The 20,699-nt window shown below is 45.5% G+C and overlaps 1 protein-coding gene across 1 annotated transcript in view; it reads left to right on the forward strand.

Moving 5' to 3' along the window:
* LOC138453420 (CD109 antigen-like) overlaps positions 1 to 20,699 on the forward strand; it is a 1,060,964-nt gene that overhangs the window by 288,536 nt on the left and 751,729 nt on the right. Inside the window, exon 9 of the mRNA XM_069606254.1 lies at positions 12,950 to 13,079. Within this exon, the coding sequence (XP_069462355.1) occupies positions 12,950 to 13,079 (130 nt within the window). The remainder of the gene's footprint in view (positions 1 to 12,949; positions 13,080 to 20,699) is intronic.

Below are 20,699 nucleotides of genomic sequence, written 5' to 3' on the forward strand. Positions count from 1 at the left end.
ATGCGGGGTACCACACGTGGCCATGACCCCACCCTCCTGAGATCCGCCACATGCATCGCCCTTGAGTCCTTTTCTCTGCACGGTCGAGGCTGGACGCACTAGAATCATTGGGAATATTGTTTCTGTTCCTTTTGTCCTTTCTTCCTGCTCCGGTTCCTTGGTCATCTAGACCTTCGTATATGCCGGAGCGTCTGGGATTCGTGTCCTGTCCTTCATGCGAATGTCGCTTCGCTAGGGCGGATCCCCACTCTCTTTGCTTGGAGTGCTTAGGCCCGGAACATCGTTGGGGTTCGTGCTTCAACTGCAACTCCCTCTCCGTCCGGGCATTCCAGCGTCGTCTTTAGTGGGAGGAGGTGTTTCAGCGTGTTCCTCCACCTCATTTCCAGATTGTCATCGACCAAAAGAAGAAACGTCTGGTAAGTTATTTACTTTTTAGGGTGTCCCAGCCAGGGGACTCGTTTCCGGGGTCTTCCAGGTCCGGGGGGAGCTTGTGTAGCTCTGTCACCAGCTCTGTCACCAGGGGTTCCCCTGAGGTGCCCCAAGGGCCTAATAGGCATACCGGAGTGTTCTCTTAGTGTTCCCGCAGCGGACCTGCCAGTACCGGACATCGTTCCAAGGTTACACATGTGGGGGCTAAGGTTAAGCCCAGTTCGTCTGTGGCTCTGAATTCCAGGGTTGGCCCTGAGGTCTCCATTTCTGGAGCTTTCCACACTGTCACCAGGGTATGCCCTGAGGTCTCCGTTTCTGGAGCTTTCCATACCAAATCACGGCTTGAGGCACCTCTTGAGGGAGCTTTACGTACCGGGTTAAACCCTGAGGTTCCTCTTGTTGAGGCTAAGGTCAGCAGAGACAGATCGGAGAGACCCTCTTTGAAGGTCTTGTTGGTGAGGTATATTCCTCAACCGTCCCACGCTCAGGGTCGTGGTGGTACCGGTTCGGTCGAGGGGGCAAAGAGGGCAGTCACTGACCATTACTCCTCTACTACCAGCTCTGCCAAGGCTCCTCCGCGGGAAGCTAAGTTTGTGGCAGGTTCTAAGATGGCCAGTTAACATGCGAGACCACCCAGAACCAGCTCTGGCGAGGATCCTTGTGTCAAGGCTAAGGTGTTGTTGAAGTCCCCTGACTCCCCTGAGGAGACAAATGCCTCATCTCCACATGTGTCGACAAAATGGTGGCCCAACCTCCATGGTCCACGGTGGCCATTTTGGATAACTCTCTTACACCGACGTTCACGCTGTCTGGTGCTGGGAGCATTCCTTTTGGGACTGAGCAGCCTTTTCCACGCCATGTGGACAACAGAAATCCGTTCCGTCCGTCATTTGACTGGCGTGCTCGGACACCGCTGCTGCATACAGTCTCGCTACCTCCTGCTTCTGCTCCACTTATTTACCTTGGACCTGGCCAGTGGTGGGCCTTCATGGCAACTGTTCTTCCTGCGTTCATGGGGGCATGCACCTCAAGAGCGGCCTCTCCCTTCACCTACACCAAAGCCTTCAGCTGAGGATGAGTTCTTTGGGAAGTTTCAGGTGCTCATGGCCTCTGACCCTATGAAGGCATATTTCAAGCTTCTGTTCAGGGAAGTATACTCTGAGCCTCCCGTCACGCCTTCGGCCCCAACTGTTCTGATGCAGGTCCCGGTGGTGCCACTCCCTCCACTGCTTCCTTCTGGACCTCCTTTGTCTCTTCCTCCTCTACCCCCATTGTCTCCTATAGAGAAGACACCAGAGGACCAGGACAACACTTGAAAAACTGAGACAGTATGTGTGCCAGACCAGTCTTCTGCTCCTGCCTAATTGAATGAGCCTCAGACGGATCAGGACAGTGATGAGCAGCCCGCTCGGTGAGAGCATTCCATGACCGGGTCCTGGATATGATGGCCCTCCTTCACATTCCAGTACCTGAGGCCCCCACTCCGCAGGAGGGGGTGCTTTCAGGAGCCTTTACTCTGTCACCTAAAGAGCGCACCGTCCTGTTCCTCCAGAAGGACGTCTTGGCTGAGGCCCGCAAAGTCTGGGATAAACCCCATACTGGGTTTCACATCAACAAGAGAATTGACGCTCGATACAAGCTTCACGCCTCTGAGGAGATAGCCTTATCGGCTTGTCTGCTCCCATCCTCTATGGTGGTGGCTGCAGCCACCCTGCAGTCCAAGCCGGCCTCTGCATCTTTAACGGCAGCGGCTTAAATCCTATCCAAGGAGCATAAACTTTTGGACTGCTTGGGCAAGAAGGTTTTTTCCAATTCACCAATCCAGCTTCGTCAAGCAAACACCGGGCTCATCCTGGTGACAGCAGCCAATCAGAGGCTGTGGAAAGAGTTAGGCGATTTCCAGGAGTGCATTCCTGCAGATAGGCTAGAGGACTTTAAAGCCGGGTTGTTGGATGGCAGAGTGCTGGCGTAGGATCTACTGGAAGCTGCGGCACACCACGTGGATACCTCAGCTCGAGGCCTTATAGTAGGGGTTGACACCTCTTGCCAGGCGTGGCTCCATGCAATGAAGTTTTCAAAGGAAGTGCAAGACAAAGTTCTGGACCTTCCTTTTGACGGCAAGGAATTGTTTCATTCTTTTACCGACGAGGGGCTCACAAAGACCAAAGCGAGTACCCATAACATCTTGGCGAAAGCTCCAGCTAAGGCCCCTTATACAGAGTGGTCGGGGTCCCAAACTCGGTCCTTCTTTGGGTTCAGGGGGTTTCAGGATCGTCGTGCACACTGAACTGATGCTCCGGTTGGTGGGACTCGCCGAAAGCAACAACGGCAGGGTGGCTGGTTTTTCTCTCGCCCATCAGCCTCTTCTCCAGGGACAGGTAGTCTCCCTGTCAGCAAATCACCAAAATTATATATTTTTTCGGTCGCACGAGACTCTGGTGGGAGGACGAATCTCGTCTCATCTGGAGGCATGGCAGACCATCACCGAAGATCGGTGAGTTTTGTTCATCGCTTGGGCGGGCTTTCGCTTGCCCCTCCCCCCTACTCCACCCTTCAATCCTCCCTTCCAATAGATCGGGACGCCCCCCCCTCAGAGCTGAGGTACAGAAACTTCTAGACTTCAGAGCGGTGGAACCTGTTCCCCTTGGGGACAAAGGGAAGGACTTCTACTCTCGTCTGTTCACAGTGCCCAAACCCCACCAGGCTGGCCTGCGCACTATCCTCGATCTTTCTCAGTTCAATCTTTCTCTTCCCCAAGAGAAATTCAAGATGATCACGCCTTGCCAAATGAAGTCCTCTCTTCAGAAGGGCGACTGGCTCAGTGTAGCAGACCTTCAGGATGCTTATATGCACATCCTGATATGGAGGCCGCATCGGAAATATCTGCAGAGACAATGCAAATTAATGAAGCTGACAAACTGTAATTCTAAAATGGTAATTTTTGTGATTGTATGCCTTGAAAATACATAGGACATAGGGAAAGCAGGAACAGTATTTAAGAGCAGGATAATTGGACATAAAAGCTGCATCAGAAACTATTAGAGGCCCCTATGGCTAAACATTTTATCGAAAAGAAACACAAGCCACAAGAATTCAAATGGATAACACTCCAATGGATACAGCGACTAGATTTACTGCAGAGCAGAGATTTACTGACATTATATGAACACAAAATTATTCTCATTTCCATAGTGTCAAGGAAGGACTTAATGAGAAAATAGAATGGAAAACCCTTAGAAGAAGAATGAAACCCCACTCAGGGATACCTATGGTACCAGGATAACCATGGTACCAACTTAGAGGGGTCTATTTCGGTAAAGGTAAGGACTTTTATTACTAAAGCTGCTATTGTAAAGGAAGAATTCCAACAAGTTATATATACCTACACCTAATGGTGGTTAGTTCTAGTGATTGTATAATCTGCAATAGACATTTAGTATGTATGATGGCAGAGCCAATAGAAGTTGATACAGAAAAGGAAGTAAGATAATGATACATAATGACCCATCTAATTGTTCTTCCTTATTATATTCTATTCAGTAATTCCTGATCCAATTGTTGTTACTAGGGTATAAACAGTAACATCCTGTGTGAAATAGCAAAAGTAGCACATTTTTTTGAGTGGATATAAAACGTGAGAGACAGGTATTCAGTGCCGGGATTCAACAAAAATAGTAACTACATTTCCCATGTAGTTTGTAGTTCTATTTTAACAGGAAGTGACACCGCAGCATTTCCAAACAAGGAGAACGCAGGAAGAGGGCTTTTATGAGAAAATATATATATAACTTCAACTTGTGAGATACATATCTTTATATGCCGATACCTAATGATAGTAGAAACTACATTCCTTAAGCAGTTCATAGTCTGACCCTAATCGGAAGTGACACTACTCTAAATGCAGGAAGTGACATAATGCTAGAACCCATTAGCATCTCCGAATAAGGAAAATGCAGCAAAACATCAGTTTTCTTAAAACTCTATGCTACCACAATGAACGCAGAGTGGGACTCTAGAGCTCATTACATGAGTTAAGGGTGTAAATACCATGGGGATAACACAAACACACGTTATGTAGACTTTAATATATAAAAAAAGATCATAGATTGAATTTCATATTTATTAGATGAAGTTAACCAAGTAAATAGAAAGGATAAATCCCATGAGTAGCCCCCAGAAAAGAGGAATACAGAAGAGATTGAAGTGGAAGGTAATACTATAATATTTGTGTAAGGAAAGAAATGAATAGACAAAGAGAAAGCTGGATGTCAATAAAATGGTCAATGTCCCTTTCCGTTTCAGACCCTGATTTGTGCTGGACTCATACTATTAAGAAGTTAAGAAAAAGTCAGGAATAGTCACTAGTAGCCCCTTTATCATCACGAGATTAACATCAATTTGTAATATAGCTAATATCAAATGATGCTTCAACGTTGTTAATATTCATAGAGTAGAAATTGCACAAAGTTCAATCAAATAACTTATTCTATGGAATTTCTTCCACTCAAGGGGGTCTACAACCACGTTTTAGCTCACTGCACCCTTCAAAGAGGAGAAATATCCATCAGTCTGGTCCCAGCCAGAAGCGCAGTCCGCAAACGAAATTCTAGGCAATTCTCCTCTGAACAAGAGTACCATTTGCAACCCCAGACAGGTGTTTTGGCCTTGTTCACCCTCCTCAGTGAGGTGAAGCTGAGCCTCTCTAAGGCACAGTGAGCAAAGGGTCCACATCTGGATCACTCTAGGTAACTTAGGGTGAAACTCCAAGTTGTACAAATTAGTGTGGGAGCCTTTCTACTGAGGACGAACATTGTTCAAAGAACCTGTTCTATGGAGTTTCTTCCACTCAGTCCAAGTTTTACAAATTAAATGGTTAGTTGAAGCGTGTTTCTTCTCAGTATAGAGGCTCCCACGATTTTAAAGAATTGCCCAAATGACCATGTTATAAGAATCTTAGTCATGTACAGGTTTAGGGTATTTTATAGCAAATAAGGAAATAGTTGTTACTATTGTATTGTACTTGGATAGATATTGTAATGTCATTTTTAGTTATATCTAAATTGTATCTAGAAGACAAATAATAATAAAACATAGTATGATAAGTTATCAGAATGAATGTATTAACTCTTGATAGAAAAGGAAGATGTAACCTGTGAAGTTCACAACTTGAACATATAAGTGCCACATGTGTATAGAGTATTTATATGTATATATAAGAAAAACATAAAATGTTGAAGTACAGCTAGTAGCCGTCCCACTCTTTATTAAAGAATTGAGTGATTGGGGCGATACAGAAATGGATGCAGGATCATTTTCTTAGGCTTATTGGGGGGAAAACAGAAATCCTGTTAGTAGGTGACCAGCGGGAGGACCCGTTGTAATTTATTCAGCCCGCTAGTGTAGGCACTTCCCCTACCCCAGTCGAGGTAGTTAGAAATGTAGGGGTACTGATGAATACTAAATTGTCCTTTCCTCCCTAGGTGGATGCTGTAGCTTAGATTGCCCACTTTCACTTATACAGTATACTCAGATGGGGCTACTTCCTAGATGTGAGGCATCAAAAGACCCTGGTTCAAGCAGTGATCATTTCCAGAATACAACACTGTGCAGACATCTCGCTCTCTCTCTCTCTCTCTCTCTCTCTCTCTTTCTCTCTCTCTCTCTCTGTCTCTCTGTCTCTGTCTGTACCCTCCTTCCACTTAGCAGTCTGAGACTACCACTTGGTAGCTTGGAATTTTTCACATATCAAAGTAAATAAATAAATGACCACTAACCATGAATACTGGTCACAGCATTTGCATACAGAAGGCCTGAACATAAGTTGAGCGTTAGGCCTTAAATGTGGCAGGAACTGTGTTACTGCCGCATTTAAGGACTGGCCCTATCACGAGTCTGGTGTGTTTACACGCCGAGAAAATGCACATTTTTTGGTGCAATTACCGCCAGCAGTATAACCACACAGTAATTACGCAAAAAATTCCCCATTGGGTCCACAGACCCAATTGGGATTTACAGTTAGCGCCCAATCGCAGGATGAGTGGGTGCAAATGCTAATAAAGTTGGGCGGTATCCCAGCCGTGATACCGGCCAAGTCGTGATCAGGATCAGAGTGTCTTGCAGTTAAATAGACAGAATAAATCCTGGCTTCTAGAATGATGAACTTTTAGGAACTAAGTGGATATAACAACATACACATTCCTCATGCTTAGGAATATTCCCCAAGTGCCTCAGGCACAGAACGAGAGAAGAACAACACTGGTTATGTCGTTCAACAAACTTGCATGATCCAGAGTGAAACCTACCAACTGCATTTAGCTCAGCGGCTGAATCATATGGTTCGAATGGAAAAGGGAAAAGGGTTTGAGTATCTCTTGGTTGTAGTCAATAGAGACTCTGTAAAATGAGTACATTTGCCCCAAACGTCACTGGCAATAAAATACATTAGTGGGGCCTATATAGTTGTAGTGACAATAGGCGTGGTCTAATTGTGGTTGCATATATGCATAGTCTGGCAAGAAACCCGTGTTGTCCCTTTGCTGCTTGCTGCCAAGATATTGCTCTCCATCTCCGCTCAGGACAACTGGGGACATTGCTCATTTTCTCCGCCTTAGCTGTAAATTCCTCAGTGCAAATAGTCGGGGACTAGACAACCTCAACAATAAGCAACCTCTCCAATGAACAACCTTTCGGTTCGTAAAGGGATTTTGTCATCTGAGAGTGTGATAACAATGCATGTCGGGCATGGCAGAGTTACTCTAAATTGAGCCAGTACTGAGCAAGCTCCATGTTCAGTGTTGCTACTCCAGATCAGACTCCTAGCTCTATTTCTTCCCCCTATCAGTCTCTGTGGCTTGACTCAGGCCCTGCATTACAATGCAAACCAAGCCAACAAGAAACATCCCCAGTACCTATTCCAATGACTACAAAAACGTGCCAAATAAGGCAATTAAACGCACCTAAAGGTAATTTAAAAAATAATGGGCCTCATTACAAGACCGGCGGTAGCCGTGCCTGTCACACAGGCACGGCTACCGCCGGTATCATATTTTTTCCGGCACCCACATTACCGGTTCGTTAATTGCCCTTTCGCTGGTGCCGGTGCATCCGACATACTCTGCAAGCGGGTGCCGTTCCCCCCACCAGGTCCGACACCCGCCCGCAGAACTCGTAGTTTGCCGGTCCGGGAACTACAGTACTGGCAAGTTTACCGATACCATAGTTCCCGGACCGGCAAACTTATAATGAGGCCCAATGTATTGATAGAAAAAGCAACTCAAATTCATCCAAATGTAATCAATTTGTATTGGCTATGAATTCAACCTATAAACATAAAAAACAACACACTTTATCAATGTGGACATATATATGTACCATCAAAAAAGCATACCCTAACACTCTCACCTTCATTCACACAAAACTTTCATACACTTCTATTCATCCGCACACATAGCCAATTTTACTGCACAAAAATGTTTCAGATCAATTGGTTCTGTATATATAAAGACAATGTACAAATAATTACTTCCAGTGGCCTGAACCAATTGACAATTTTAGGAATTGTTCAGGTCCTACTGGTGACACAAACATTTTTTGTGACACTAAATCATAGATCCAATATATTTGAAATTTGATCTGTCGACTCGAGTTTTGGTTGTAGATGGTCTCTCAAAGAAAACTGGGACCAGCCACCATCAGGACAATAGAGTGACAGTCGATAGGGTGCAAATCACGCATCAATTTCATGGCCTACAGAGAGAACACACCCATGAGTCTCAAAGTGATGACCCGGTGGTCTCTTCATTGCACAATTTATTCATTGGACACATTTCATTTTAACGTTACAGTGAAAGGTGAATCTAATCATTTGGTGGTAAAGCAAACAGAACTCCTGGCATCACAAGCTCCACCTGAATTTGATGGTCAAATACTATGAACAAACACTCACTTCCTTACCTTATTCAATGTCGCATATGAAGCCATGCGCATCAAGAGAATCGAACATGTTGTGACCCTAGGCACAGGGAGACAAACAAACAACCGTTCTGTTGGTTAACGCCGGCAAACCTGCCAAGAAAAAGGAAGCCTGATGGGTATGCACTTAAGCAGTGGCTGATTTGCCTAAACCCGAACAATACATTCCCCACGTTGACCTGGAGTGGTTTGTTGGAGGAGATGGGAGGCCAAGATCAGAGCAAGGCTTCCTCTGCCCTGGATGATACCGATGTCAAAGTTAGCACGTTACTGTAAACGAGCAAACTTGATGCGACGGCCAGCATTACTCAATTGTAGAAGGCCGCACAGGTATCAGCGAATCAGACCAACCAAACAACCAATCAGTAAACTGAGACACAGCTGGGGATCCGCAACCAGACCACGCCAGAGTATCGAAAGAATGTCCGGTACACGTGCACCATCTTGGGAGGTTGCCTTGAAAGGCATGCTGCCATCCGTATCATTTGATGTTGTTCGCACCTCGCTCAAGTAGCAACACAAACACATTGTGGTGGTCAAATCAAGACTGTCCTGTCAGGCACATTAAAGAACCACTATTACTGTGCCCTAAGTACTGCCACCAATAATATGTGTATTATCGAGGTATGAGTGCAACCCCAATTTCCGAAGCTCTCTAACCAAGAGCGCAATGGTTTCAAGCCAAGTGGCTGATATTTAACTGTGCATGATCTACTGTGGCATGCAGACACACAACCCGAAGGAATGAAACACTGATGCCACACCGGTGCCATGGCACTGAGATGGCAAAACCTATGTGATTAATGTGGACCACTTTAGGTTATCATTTTGACCGTGAAGGTGGGCGCGCGTCCGGAGAATCCAAAGTTGTTCCAGTTTGAATAACCTGTTGGATATAGAAAAATCACCCTGAGTGTTCTTCAGTTGGTCTATCACCACCCATTTCAAATAATCAGCTGAATGGTTAGCTGTCAGATAATGTTGCACCAATTGAGCAGTACCCGTTTTGTTACGTATCCGTAATCGGTTTTGATTTATCTGGGTGCCCACCTTCCTAATGGTCATGCCAATGTAAAGGTCGCAGGGATATTTAATAGCATAGATCACGTTATTGGAATGTCAGTTGGTAAATTGCCAAAGTTGCCACCTAAAGGTTCCATGTCTAAAAAGTGTTTTTTTGCGTAAATTGACATACGCAACAAGTGCCACATGGGAAATGTCCCATTGGCGGGTGTGCATTCATGGGACCAAGTAACCTGTAAACTGTTCTGTACTAAGTTGAGTGATGATGCAGGCAGTCGAGAATGGATAAGATTATATTTTTACCCCGCTTGAGTGCAAAAAGAGGGGGTCCTCCGGTGCAACCAGTACTTACCACAAGGTTCCAGTGGTTGCGGATAAGTTGTTTGATAGATATAGAATGTTTGGAAAAGGTGGTACCACACACAATGTTGTCAGATTCATTTTGCCTCATTTTAGGAGTCAATAATGTGTCAATAGTTTTGCGCTAAGGATAGACGCATGGTGTTCAAAGTCACCCACCAATGTGCAGTTGCTTCTGATGTGCAGAAACTGCCCGTACGGTAAGTTGTCTCGTAGAGACTTGGGATGCTGACTAGTGGATTACAACAATGTGTTACGATCTGTCTCCTTTCGATATAGGGATGTATGTAGATGACCCATCTGATCGCAAATTAAAAGGTCCAAAAAAGACTGTCTGTCGCACTGACTGGTAAAAGCTAAGTTGGAGTTGCATACATTCAACCACACCAACAATTCTACTGCATTACAATGTGGCAGTCATGCTAGTCTGCCCATGTGCCATCTTCGGCTGAAGATGGACATGAATGACTGAAATAGGGACCTGTCTCTCTGTGAAATGGCTGCTGGTAGGAATGGATTGACTTGACCCACGTTTTCAACACATTTAGTACTTTTCCATGACCCTTGCCGTACTTAAGAGTCACCCTTTATTAATGTTCACACTGCTGAGATGCATTTCCATAGGAGCATCTCCTTATCAATAGCGACTGAATTGAACGTAATGCTGAAGTGTTTCACATGAAACACATGATAGTATTTTCCCTTTCAGGATTGAACGTGTGTTATAAACATTATGGGGCAGATTCTCCAAAGCGAAAAGAAATGAAGGGCGTGCTGAGGATGTGCTTTTTGTCATGTGCATTTGTTTTAGAAATGCACATTTCACCGTGTTCTTCAGGGCTGGACAGCAGCACAAAAGGCTCACTGGCCACCCCCTTGCATATATTAGCATGCTTACGACACTAATGTGGTTGCAGGCTCCCATCCCCCCTTTAAGTGCCTGTCATTGTGAAATGCTAAAAAAGAATACAAACACATTGCTATCCCTGAATGAGAGCTATACATGCAAGTGGGGCACCAGATGCATACCCATGTCGTTCCACTTGCAGAAAACATGTCAAACCTGACCCTGTCATGCAATGTGAATACCCCTGTACCTGTTCTATACAAGCCTGGGGGAGGGTGTCATTAAGTTCTATGCATTACCCACAATACAATCGTTAATTGTATACACACCTGGTATGCTGTGTATGGTCATTCCTATCACCCATTGTAATGCATTACCCACAATACAATCGTTCATTGTATACACACCTAGTATGCTGTGTATGGTCATTCCTATCACCCATTGTAATGCATTACCCACAATACAATTGTTCATTGTATACACACCTAGTATGCTGTGTATGGTCATTCCCATCACCCAACATTAATAACGAGCCCACACTCAACACATTTAAGAAACTATTGAAAACATGGCTCTTTAACAAATTCTAACCCCTCGACATACCCTGATCATCTCCTCCTCCCATCACTGATCTACTATGACCTCTACCTGCCCTTGGCACCACCCTTGAGAACTGCCCTGGGCGTAAAATAAATGCAATAAATAAAATAAATAAATACATTCTAGAAGTCAGACGCATACAAGGTACACCATGTATTGACCCAAGGGGTATTTCACCTGGGTTTCATTTGCATTCCAGTATACTATGGTAAACCTAGACTCTACTAAGGTAACCCTAGACTCTAATAGGAAGAGGGCTTTGCTGCAATAAAATCTTAAAATGGATTATATGTTGAACCTTTAATTCTACATCCTGATGCAATTTCTGTCATCCTGAGTGCATATAGGAGAACATGCACCGAAGCCTGTACATGGTATACTTATATGAAAGCATATACTGAACTTTGTATACAGTGCTTAATTTGTGGGGTGCTTGTCAGGGCTGAGCCCCAGGTCTTTTTCTGAGCACCAGCACCTATTGTCTCAGACTTGGTTCAATCACGCTGTATAGTTTTGGCACATTTATGGATTTAAATGTCAACAAGTCTTACTCCATAGAAGCAACATCAGTGTGGGCCCCCCCCAGCGTTGCTGTGCTAGTTATCCAGTTTCATGAATAGCAAAGAGCCCGAAGGTGAAAGCACTTAGTGCTCATGATGATCATGCCAGCACATGCCAGCAGATTGATCTAGTTCATCAACATGACACTGGTGCAGATCCACGACTGTAATAACTGGCAGCGTGGCTCCTGCGGGTGGGTGGTTTGGGAGTGTAGTGTGGGGAATAGGCAAGCAGCCATGCTATCAGGTACGGCTAATTGGTTCGGCAGACAAGCACCCATGGAAATATGTGTGCCAGTGTAAATTCAGTCAGGTGTGTCTAGAGGGGCAAACGAGCCACTGCGTACCTTTTCTCAGAATAAAGACAGTTACCTTACTGATCTAAGGCTAACACCACGAACTTCAGTGGTCTGTCAACAACTTCTGGGCCGAGTAACAGCAACCGAGATGTATAGAAACACAGACCACATCCATCTGTTGGTATGAACGTGTCCTTTTAAATGTCGATGGATTATTTCATTGCATGGGAACATGTATGGTAAGTAGAAGTGTATAGGAATTAACTCATTCTTTAATGTTGCTGTGATCTACCAATAACAGAATGATGTGGTTGGTAATAAAGTACCAGTTATTTATACCTTGTATAGGGTGCCTCTAGTCTAACTTTATCATTTAGATTTGTGAGGGTTGGACTGTGATTACACAAGTAAAGGTATTTGGGTTTTCACAGCAACAGAACTGCTCTTTTTTTTTGCTCAGGAAATAAGTGTGCCTTTCAAACGATGCGTTTGTACAATCAGTGTTACCGGATGGAGTCCCAGCTGGGCAAACCCATTCTTTCATCCTTCCGAATTTGTTAAAATGGGTTCCATTGAGTTGTTTATTCATAAAATGTGCTATGGGATTATAGTGCAACGGTTTGATATAAAGCACTGCATGAACAGATGCAAACAATGAAACAGAGTGTCACTCAATAAGAAGTTTTCCGAAGGTAGGGCTACTTCGTAGAATTTACCCAAATGATATCTCTCCATTGATTGAATGGAAGTTACTTTTATTAGTATTTTGGCATGGGGTGGTTATCAAACTTCTGTGCATGCCATTTATGTTCAACAGGACAACAATAAAAATAAATCATATCTTTGTGTTTCCATTGCAGATATCAGGCATGCTCAATTTAAGTTTCACCTATGAAGAATTTGATTTCCTGAATACATTGTCGTATAACCCAGAGTGGCTTCATTTGACGAATATAAACATAAAGGCAACAGTGAAGGAATCAGCCACAGGTATGCTCTTCAGGGTGCATTTATTTAATGCAATTACAAAGAAACTTTCGGAGGGAAATAAAGACTATCTTGCAAAATCTCTGAAGGCTTTTCGCTCAACATTTTGAGAGCAGTGATCAGGTTACATCCAGAAGTCCTATGTTCAAATCCTGGCAAAGTGATTCAACTTTTCATACTTCTGAGGTTGACAATTTGGCTGACATGATTGCCCATCATTAAAACCAAACCAATTTATTTACCAGTAAATCTGCAAAATACTCAGTCTGTGCAAGTTCACGGCATACTCGGAAAGAAAGGGGAGATAGGACAGAGACTGCCTGCTGGAAGTAAAGCTTAGGAAAGCATGTGACACTAAAGGTGTGTGCCGGATCGATAAGAATCATGTTTATGTCAAGAAGTATAATTAATCTTAGGTTTATTGATTAACAAAGGATGGCAATAGGAGAGCTAAATATAGGAATTAATGGTGAAAATCCATGCACGGATTGAAAAGTTATGAAAAAGTGAATTTTTAAATTTCTTTAGATAGGGGAGTGCCATAAGGGCAATGCCTTTTCTCAGAACACACTTTCCCAGAATTAAAATCATTTCGGATTTTTGGCACAAAAGTGAAGTTTGCTGACTACTTGATTTTAGTGCAAACATTTTACCAAACATACCAGCTGAAGGCAAGCGTCCCCAACCAGCACGATCCTCCCCGCAATGAGAGACAATGACAGACTCTCCCAAGTCGGGAATAAAGCCAAGACAGAGTGCGGGTGAGCTTAAATGGGAGTTTATCAATCAGAATAGGGCATGCAAAGAACTCTGCAAACTCCGAGAGCGCTCTGTCTGACAATAGCAAAGACAGGCGTATATATTTACAAAAAACGTCATAAGAACCTACATACTATAGGGGGCACAAGTTCGATGGGATTGGGTGGCGATGACTAACTATAGGTGCTGCTGCGATGCGGTTGGCTTCGGCTGGAGGACGTCACTGGTCAGCCTCGTGGGTTGGGCTGGGCCTGGCAGGTTGGCTGAGTTCATCCGGGCAGTGTTGTTGTGCCATCGCGGCCAGTGTCAGAGATGAATGTCTTTTCCTGACTTATTTGCCCTAGGCCATGCACACCGCAGTCATTCAGTCATTACAATATTATCTTCGTTAGTAAATCTTCCAATTGGTTATTCTACAGGTTAATGCAACACAGGAGGAATGCACCTTATGAGGGGTCTGATGGTCATTCGTCAGGGCATGGTTACCAGTGTCCTGTTGACCGGAGCCATAGATTGAGGGGCTAAGCTTCAGGGCATGGGACGGGTGGTACATGCCTCCCTGTCTTGTTAGATGTGGTTATAAATGTGCCGCTGTGTGTTGCCACAGTATTGGGTGTCCTGATTGCACAGGGCCATAAGTCTAAGATGATCCGGTGGGTTGTGGGGGTTACGAGGGGGCGCCTTTGGAAGTGTATGTTCAGGCAGAGGTTTACTGCTATGCTGTAAATTATGCAGGTGGCGGGCCGTGGCCTTGGGTGCTGCAGAGGGGGCTACACATCTTTGAAGCGGCTCCAGTCTAGTTGGGGGAGGTGGAGCAGCGCGGCGCGGGCCTCTGCTCTCATGTTTGGCAGTCTTCGCAGGGTGGGAGGGGAAATGGCATTGCACATATTCACAAAGGTATCTTCCTCGTGTGTTGCCAGCTTTTAGAGGTGAAAACATCACAATCATTCGAACACTTCATAATATTTGTTTGAATACATTTCAACTTTGCTGGATGTGTCTCGATTATGTCCAGTCTGAGCACCTTATTCGTACACTATGTTTTAACAATTACAGTATTTAGTTATATGCATATACATTTGCAGTAAGTGAGGTAGTAGTGAAGTTGGTGGAGTACATAGAAAATGACCCGCCACCGTACGCGACGGTGGTGGCACATAACGGGCTTTGACATACACGCATGACAGGTGCATTCTCGCACATCCATTACATGAGCCCTCTGTATGGTTACATTCGTCTTCTTGTGTACTCTAGCAGCATTAGTTCAGTTATGGCGCGGGACCGCGGGGTGTACGGTTTTCAATGTGACATATAAAGAACAATCCCCCGGAAATGCTTTTTATCATTTGCACACCCCTGCAGGGGTGTGGGTCCTCCATTGCTGGTGTCATGTAAACATGTGTTTTATACAATAATTACACAATTTTACAGGTTTCTTTAGTAGAAGTAGTTTTATGGAAAGGATACACGTATTACAAGTAGTTTTTGACATTCGTATTTGGGTATTTGTCTGCTTTCATCGGATGACCATTCTACAGATCTTCCCATCACCCAGGCCTCGCTGACCGGGTCACTCTGGGAGCAGTGATACACTGTGGACGGTGAAATGTTACAGTGTAAGTATCTTATGCTAGCTCATGTCCGTCTTGTTCGTGGGAACGGGCTCACAGCGGATCTGCCAGGGTGCTGCGGTGACAGGGATAATTGAAAATCTCCGAGGGTGGGGGCCGCACTACAGTGCGCTGAGCTCACACCATCTTTGATAGACAAAATGGTTTCTGGGCCTAACTAAATTCAATACGTGTGGGCAATATCTTCAGCAGGTGAACCCTCCAACCACCTGGGCCCGGGTGGTCTGAGGGGACGCCCAATGAGCCATGGCCCTCACCTGGGGAGGGGATGTAGGCAAGGAGGGTCTTTTTGGACCACTCCTCCCCTACATTTCCCCCCTTTCGTTACTTAAGTAACGAATACTTTAAGTCCTCCAACCTTCTACATTCTGCTTCGTCCATCACTGCCTCATCCCATGCAGGTGTGCCTTTTATGGGCATCCATGCTCTGCACACCCCCCGTAAGCTCTCCCCTCTTCTGGCATATTCATCTGGGGTACAAGTCAGGTATATACATCCGCCATCACCCGCCAAATCTACCCATACCTCCTGGTACCATTCTAATACACGGGGCTCTCTGATGATGGTGTGCCATAATTTGTCTATGATATGCTTGTCATGATACCTAGGCACTAGTTGATACCTTGGTGTATCATCAGTTCCAGTTTGTACCTGCACTTCCTGCATGTTTTGCATTGTCCCCCGGGTGTTGCCCATTGTCACCATCATCATTGCACCATTAGGTACTGCGTTAGCACAACATCGAAGACCCACCTGGCACAGGCAAAAAATTAAAAGGAGGAACACCACAGCTGGCATCAAAAATGTTATAGTTGTTCCAAGCCATGAGGGGACCCAGGAGAAGATGTTATCGAACCACGTACTGTCTTCTGCTCCACCTTCCATTTTCATTTTTTCTCCTAGGTTGTGTACTGCTTCGATCACATGGGACAGGGAGCCGTTTTCTGCGTCTTCGGAAGGTACGAAAGTGCAGCAGGCACTTCCAATTTTTCGGCAAACACCTCCATCCATCGCCGTCAACAGGTCCAAGACATACCTGTTTTGCATTGTCATCAGCCGTAAAGCCCTTAGTTCCACTTTTATTACGTTGAACCCTTCTTCAGTGTCATTGGCCAGCTGAATCAATTTCCAACGTGTTATCTGGAGCCATTTTGCGTTTGCCCTTGCTTGGACACTTGAGATGAGTGAGGCAAAGAATGTTTCTGCTGAGCTGAATAATCGATATCTGTCTGGGATCTGAGCCAACAGTTCTGATGATGCCTTTGATATGTAGTTTGATGCTCGTCTGTTACGGGTCAGCACCTCTTCCTTGCTCCCGGAAGACAGGACATACATTTGTGCCTCCGCAGTCGGCTGGATTGCATTCTGTTGTATGCGTTCCTGTGTCTTTTTGCTCCCATCGATGTGGCTTTCTGGTATTACCATTAGGGCTGAGTGCAGAGTGGCCATTGAGCAGCTGCCACTCCATGACGGGGGAAAGTGCAGGTATGCCTGGTTGCCGCATACCCAGTATGTGTCCATCAGGGCCGCTGTCCCTTTTCTCACATCTGGGATGGTGAGGGTCTTGTTACAGTTCTTGTTTGTTCCCATGGAGGTTTTCCCCTCTCCTTTGAAACATAGTTCATAGTCTATTTCGCTCTGTAGTTTGAAGGGTTTTTCAATGGCGGTTACCCAAGTTAGTTTTGAAATGTGTTCCTTCCATACTGATGTGCATGTTTCTTCTATCCACTGCAATTTCTCCGGTGCCACACCTCTCAGTGCTTCAGCTTTGCACATTACTTCTTCATCCTTCCACTTGTTATCTGAAAAAAGTGTCCCTTGCATTACAAAAAATGGTTCTTCCAGACATACCACCCCTGCCGTCCTTGGATAGCAAGTTTTCTCGTTCTGCAGCATTCTAAAAGTAACTTCATGTGCCTGGAAGGTGTTCTTAATCCTGCATAACGTGAGATGAAGGAGACATTGGGCATCTATAATTGGCAACTCTTTGGGTAGCAATACTTTGGGTGTACCTGAAGCATGAGGAATGAGGGAGCAGACATAACAGCTCTCATTTGTTGTTTGTTTAGCTGTAGCACTCATATCCGCATACCATTTATTTGTCTGGTGGGGGTGTCGTGGGTCTTCCATTTTATCTAGTCCTAACCCATAGTACTCATCATACCTTCTTCCCCCTGCGTCTCTTTTTCGTCTGTTGTTCTTGTTCCTCATGTATTTCCCAGCCTCCTGGGCGAGGGACAAAATAGACCCCCTTTTCTCATTCCCGCCCCCCTTGGCCCATTCATCATATAATTCATCATATAAGATATCGTGTGCTGCTAGCATCTTTTCCTTCTCGTCCCTGACGTTATCTTGCAGGTTGTTTTTTAAGATGGGGGCAGGTTGGCTGGTGGGGGTATCATACAACCACGATATGGCAGACGGGTTTCGGTCATTTAAACTGCGAGCATTATAATTAGATATCTTTGGTGGGGACACTGTGTTGTTTTGCATTCCACCCTGCGGCTCTTTCTTTTCTGAAATGACAGCATTGGATGGTGTAGTATAGTAACCCCATACAAGTTTAGTTCCGTCCCATACCAGAAAATCACCTTCCCTCGTATTGACACTTGCAGTTGCATTGGTCCCAGTGGTGCTGTTAATCCCAGTAGTGCTGTTAATCCCTCCCCCCTCGTTCATCTCGATAGAGATGAACGCTACAAACCAATATGTAACCAGGCCAAACATTATTATAAAAAACAACGTAATGCACACAGATAATCCACACTCATACCAATATCTGCATCTCTCATTTAATAATTCTCTCATTCTACTAATTCTATCCGTTGCAGGCTGCCCGTTAGATGCCATTGTAGTTCCTGTTCGAGATATAAAAGTGCATTAAGTGCATGCATGTAAACATTTTGTTGGCACTATCAGTGCCAATATATATTGACGGGGAATGGAAGCGGGTAGGGATGCAGGGAAGGCTATTCACAGACAAGGGTGTAAACACGTCATGATTTGGTCACTTCATTAAGTACATATAAGTCCACAAGATAAAAAAGGAAAACATTTTTTTTTTTTTTTTCCAGTAACATCTTAAAAAGAATGCAAGTATACTTATCAGTCATTTTCCCATTCAGGTCCAGTACTAACACACATACACAAGTTCATATTCAGACATTCTGCTCTGTTGCATCGTTTGCTGTTGTCTGTGCCTCCTCATCTACCTCCCCTTGCACATTACTATATGCTTTTCGTACATCTGTCAAGTGTACCCAGTACTTCAGGCCCTTTACTTTTACTGCCGTGGGCGTGCAGAACACTACCTCGTATGGGCCATGGAACCGTGGAGCATTCCATCGATGCACAAAACTCCTGACATAAATCAATTCGCCCGGCATCAGCTGTAGCTGTTGCTCAGGCTCCGTGACAGACCCTGTTATGTTTCCCTCCTCTCTAGTGAAGGGTGGAGAGAGCTGCTTCGATATTGCGCGCGCTGCCCTTGTTAATTTCTTCAAATAATCTGTGAACTCATCTCCCAATATCGCAGCGCTTCTGTGTGCATCTGAGTGTTCGCGCAGTGGAGAGTGTGCTGTGCACATTCGTCTCCCAGTCACAATCTCGTGCGGGGACAAATGGTGGTCTTTGCTTGGCTGATTCCTCAGCTCAAATAGCGCAAGGGGCAGACAGTAAATCCAATTCTTTTTCAATGAAAAGCATAGTTTTGATAACCTGCCTTTTAACAGTCCGTTCATCTTTTCCACTACGCCATTACTTTGAGGATGATAAATCGAACACAATTTATGTTTTATTCCCAATAATGTAGTAACTTCCTTGAAAAGCTCATTTACCCTACTTTACATCAGGGATCCCGCTACCCATCTCAACCCCATACTGAGAGACATCACTCGCATTGGTACACATTCCGGCTTTACGATCAATTACTCCAAGTCGGAGATCTTCCCGCTTACGAAAATTACTACACACCCTGCTTCTGAATATCCTCTGCGCTGGGCCCCTAACGGTATTAAATACCTGGGAGTACATGTATCCCTCACTAAACCCACCCTACTCACCGATAATTACTCCGCTGTAGCGCGGACTGTTGAAGAAAAAATTTCACGATGGCGCACTCTCCCATTGTCCTTTGCGGGTAGACTGTCCCTGATCAAAATGATCCTCCTCCCCAAGCTCCTGTACACCTTTAGTAATGTGCCCCTGTGGCCTGGGAGGGCATACTTCACTAAGCTTCACACACTCTGCGCACAGTTCCTCTGGCACTCTGGTGCGGTGCGCAAAAAGTGGACTGACATGGCACTCTCGTACAGGCGGGGGGGCATGGCTGCCCCTGACCTGGCTACATATTGGTTCGCGGCCCAAGCCCAGTATGCCACCCACTGGTACCCTGGCGCCCCGGGACGCCCTCACGTCAAGCTGGAACGGCTGGCATCCTCGGGTATTAATCTGATGACCCTAGTGCTGCACCGACACTACGCACCGGACTCCCCCATTGACCCCTTAGCCGCAACATTATTCGCCTGGTCACACATACTAAGCCCGTCGCCTGGGACTTCTCCGTATTACAAGTGGCTGCCTGTGTGGGCCTTCCCGGGCCTGGAACCCACGCACGATGTGGCCTTGACCCGCCACTGGGAGGCTTTGGGATATAGGGCACTATCTGACTTCTACCCAGAGGGCAAATTTATAGATCCCCGGACGTGGAGGCCGGGTCATACCAAATCTCCCTTAGAGACCCTTCAATACTTCAGGCTTCGTGCTTCGTTCCGCACTATGTGGCCCTCCTTCCCAAACGAACCCCCAGACGACCCTGCTTTAGCGTACATTGCCAATTCGGGCGGGGCACGGGGGGTTGTCTCATCACTGTATCACATCCTGCAGGTTGCCTCCCCTGCCCCGATCCTTGGGGCGCGCAACAAATGGGCTGATGAGTTGGGTCTAGAGATACCGGATGGGTTATGGGATGGCATGTGCCTCCACACCAAAAGAGTCTCCTTCAACTTTCGCTTTCGGGCCATGCAGTATAAACTCCTCAACAGGCTATACTACACACCTCACAGGACTTCTGGGTTTGCTCGCTCCGAGGTGCGCCTTTGCCCTCGTTGCAAGGCCACAGATGCTGATCACCTCCATATGTTCTGGTCCTGTCACAAGCTGTCCGATTTCTGGGGAGGGGTCATGAACACACTTAGTGCGGTAACTGAAACCACTGTCGATCCCGACCCTCTGG

The sequence above is a fragment of the Ambystoma mexicanum genome, chromosome 4p (genome assembly GCF_040938575.1).
Source record: "Ambystoma mexicanum isolate Mex_15411 chromosome 4p, UKY_AmexF1_1, whole genome shotgun sequence".
Lineage (NCBI taxonomy): Eukaryota > Metazoa > Chordata > Amphibia > Caudata > Ambystomatidae > Ambystoma > Ambystoma mexicanum.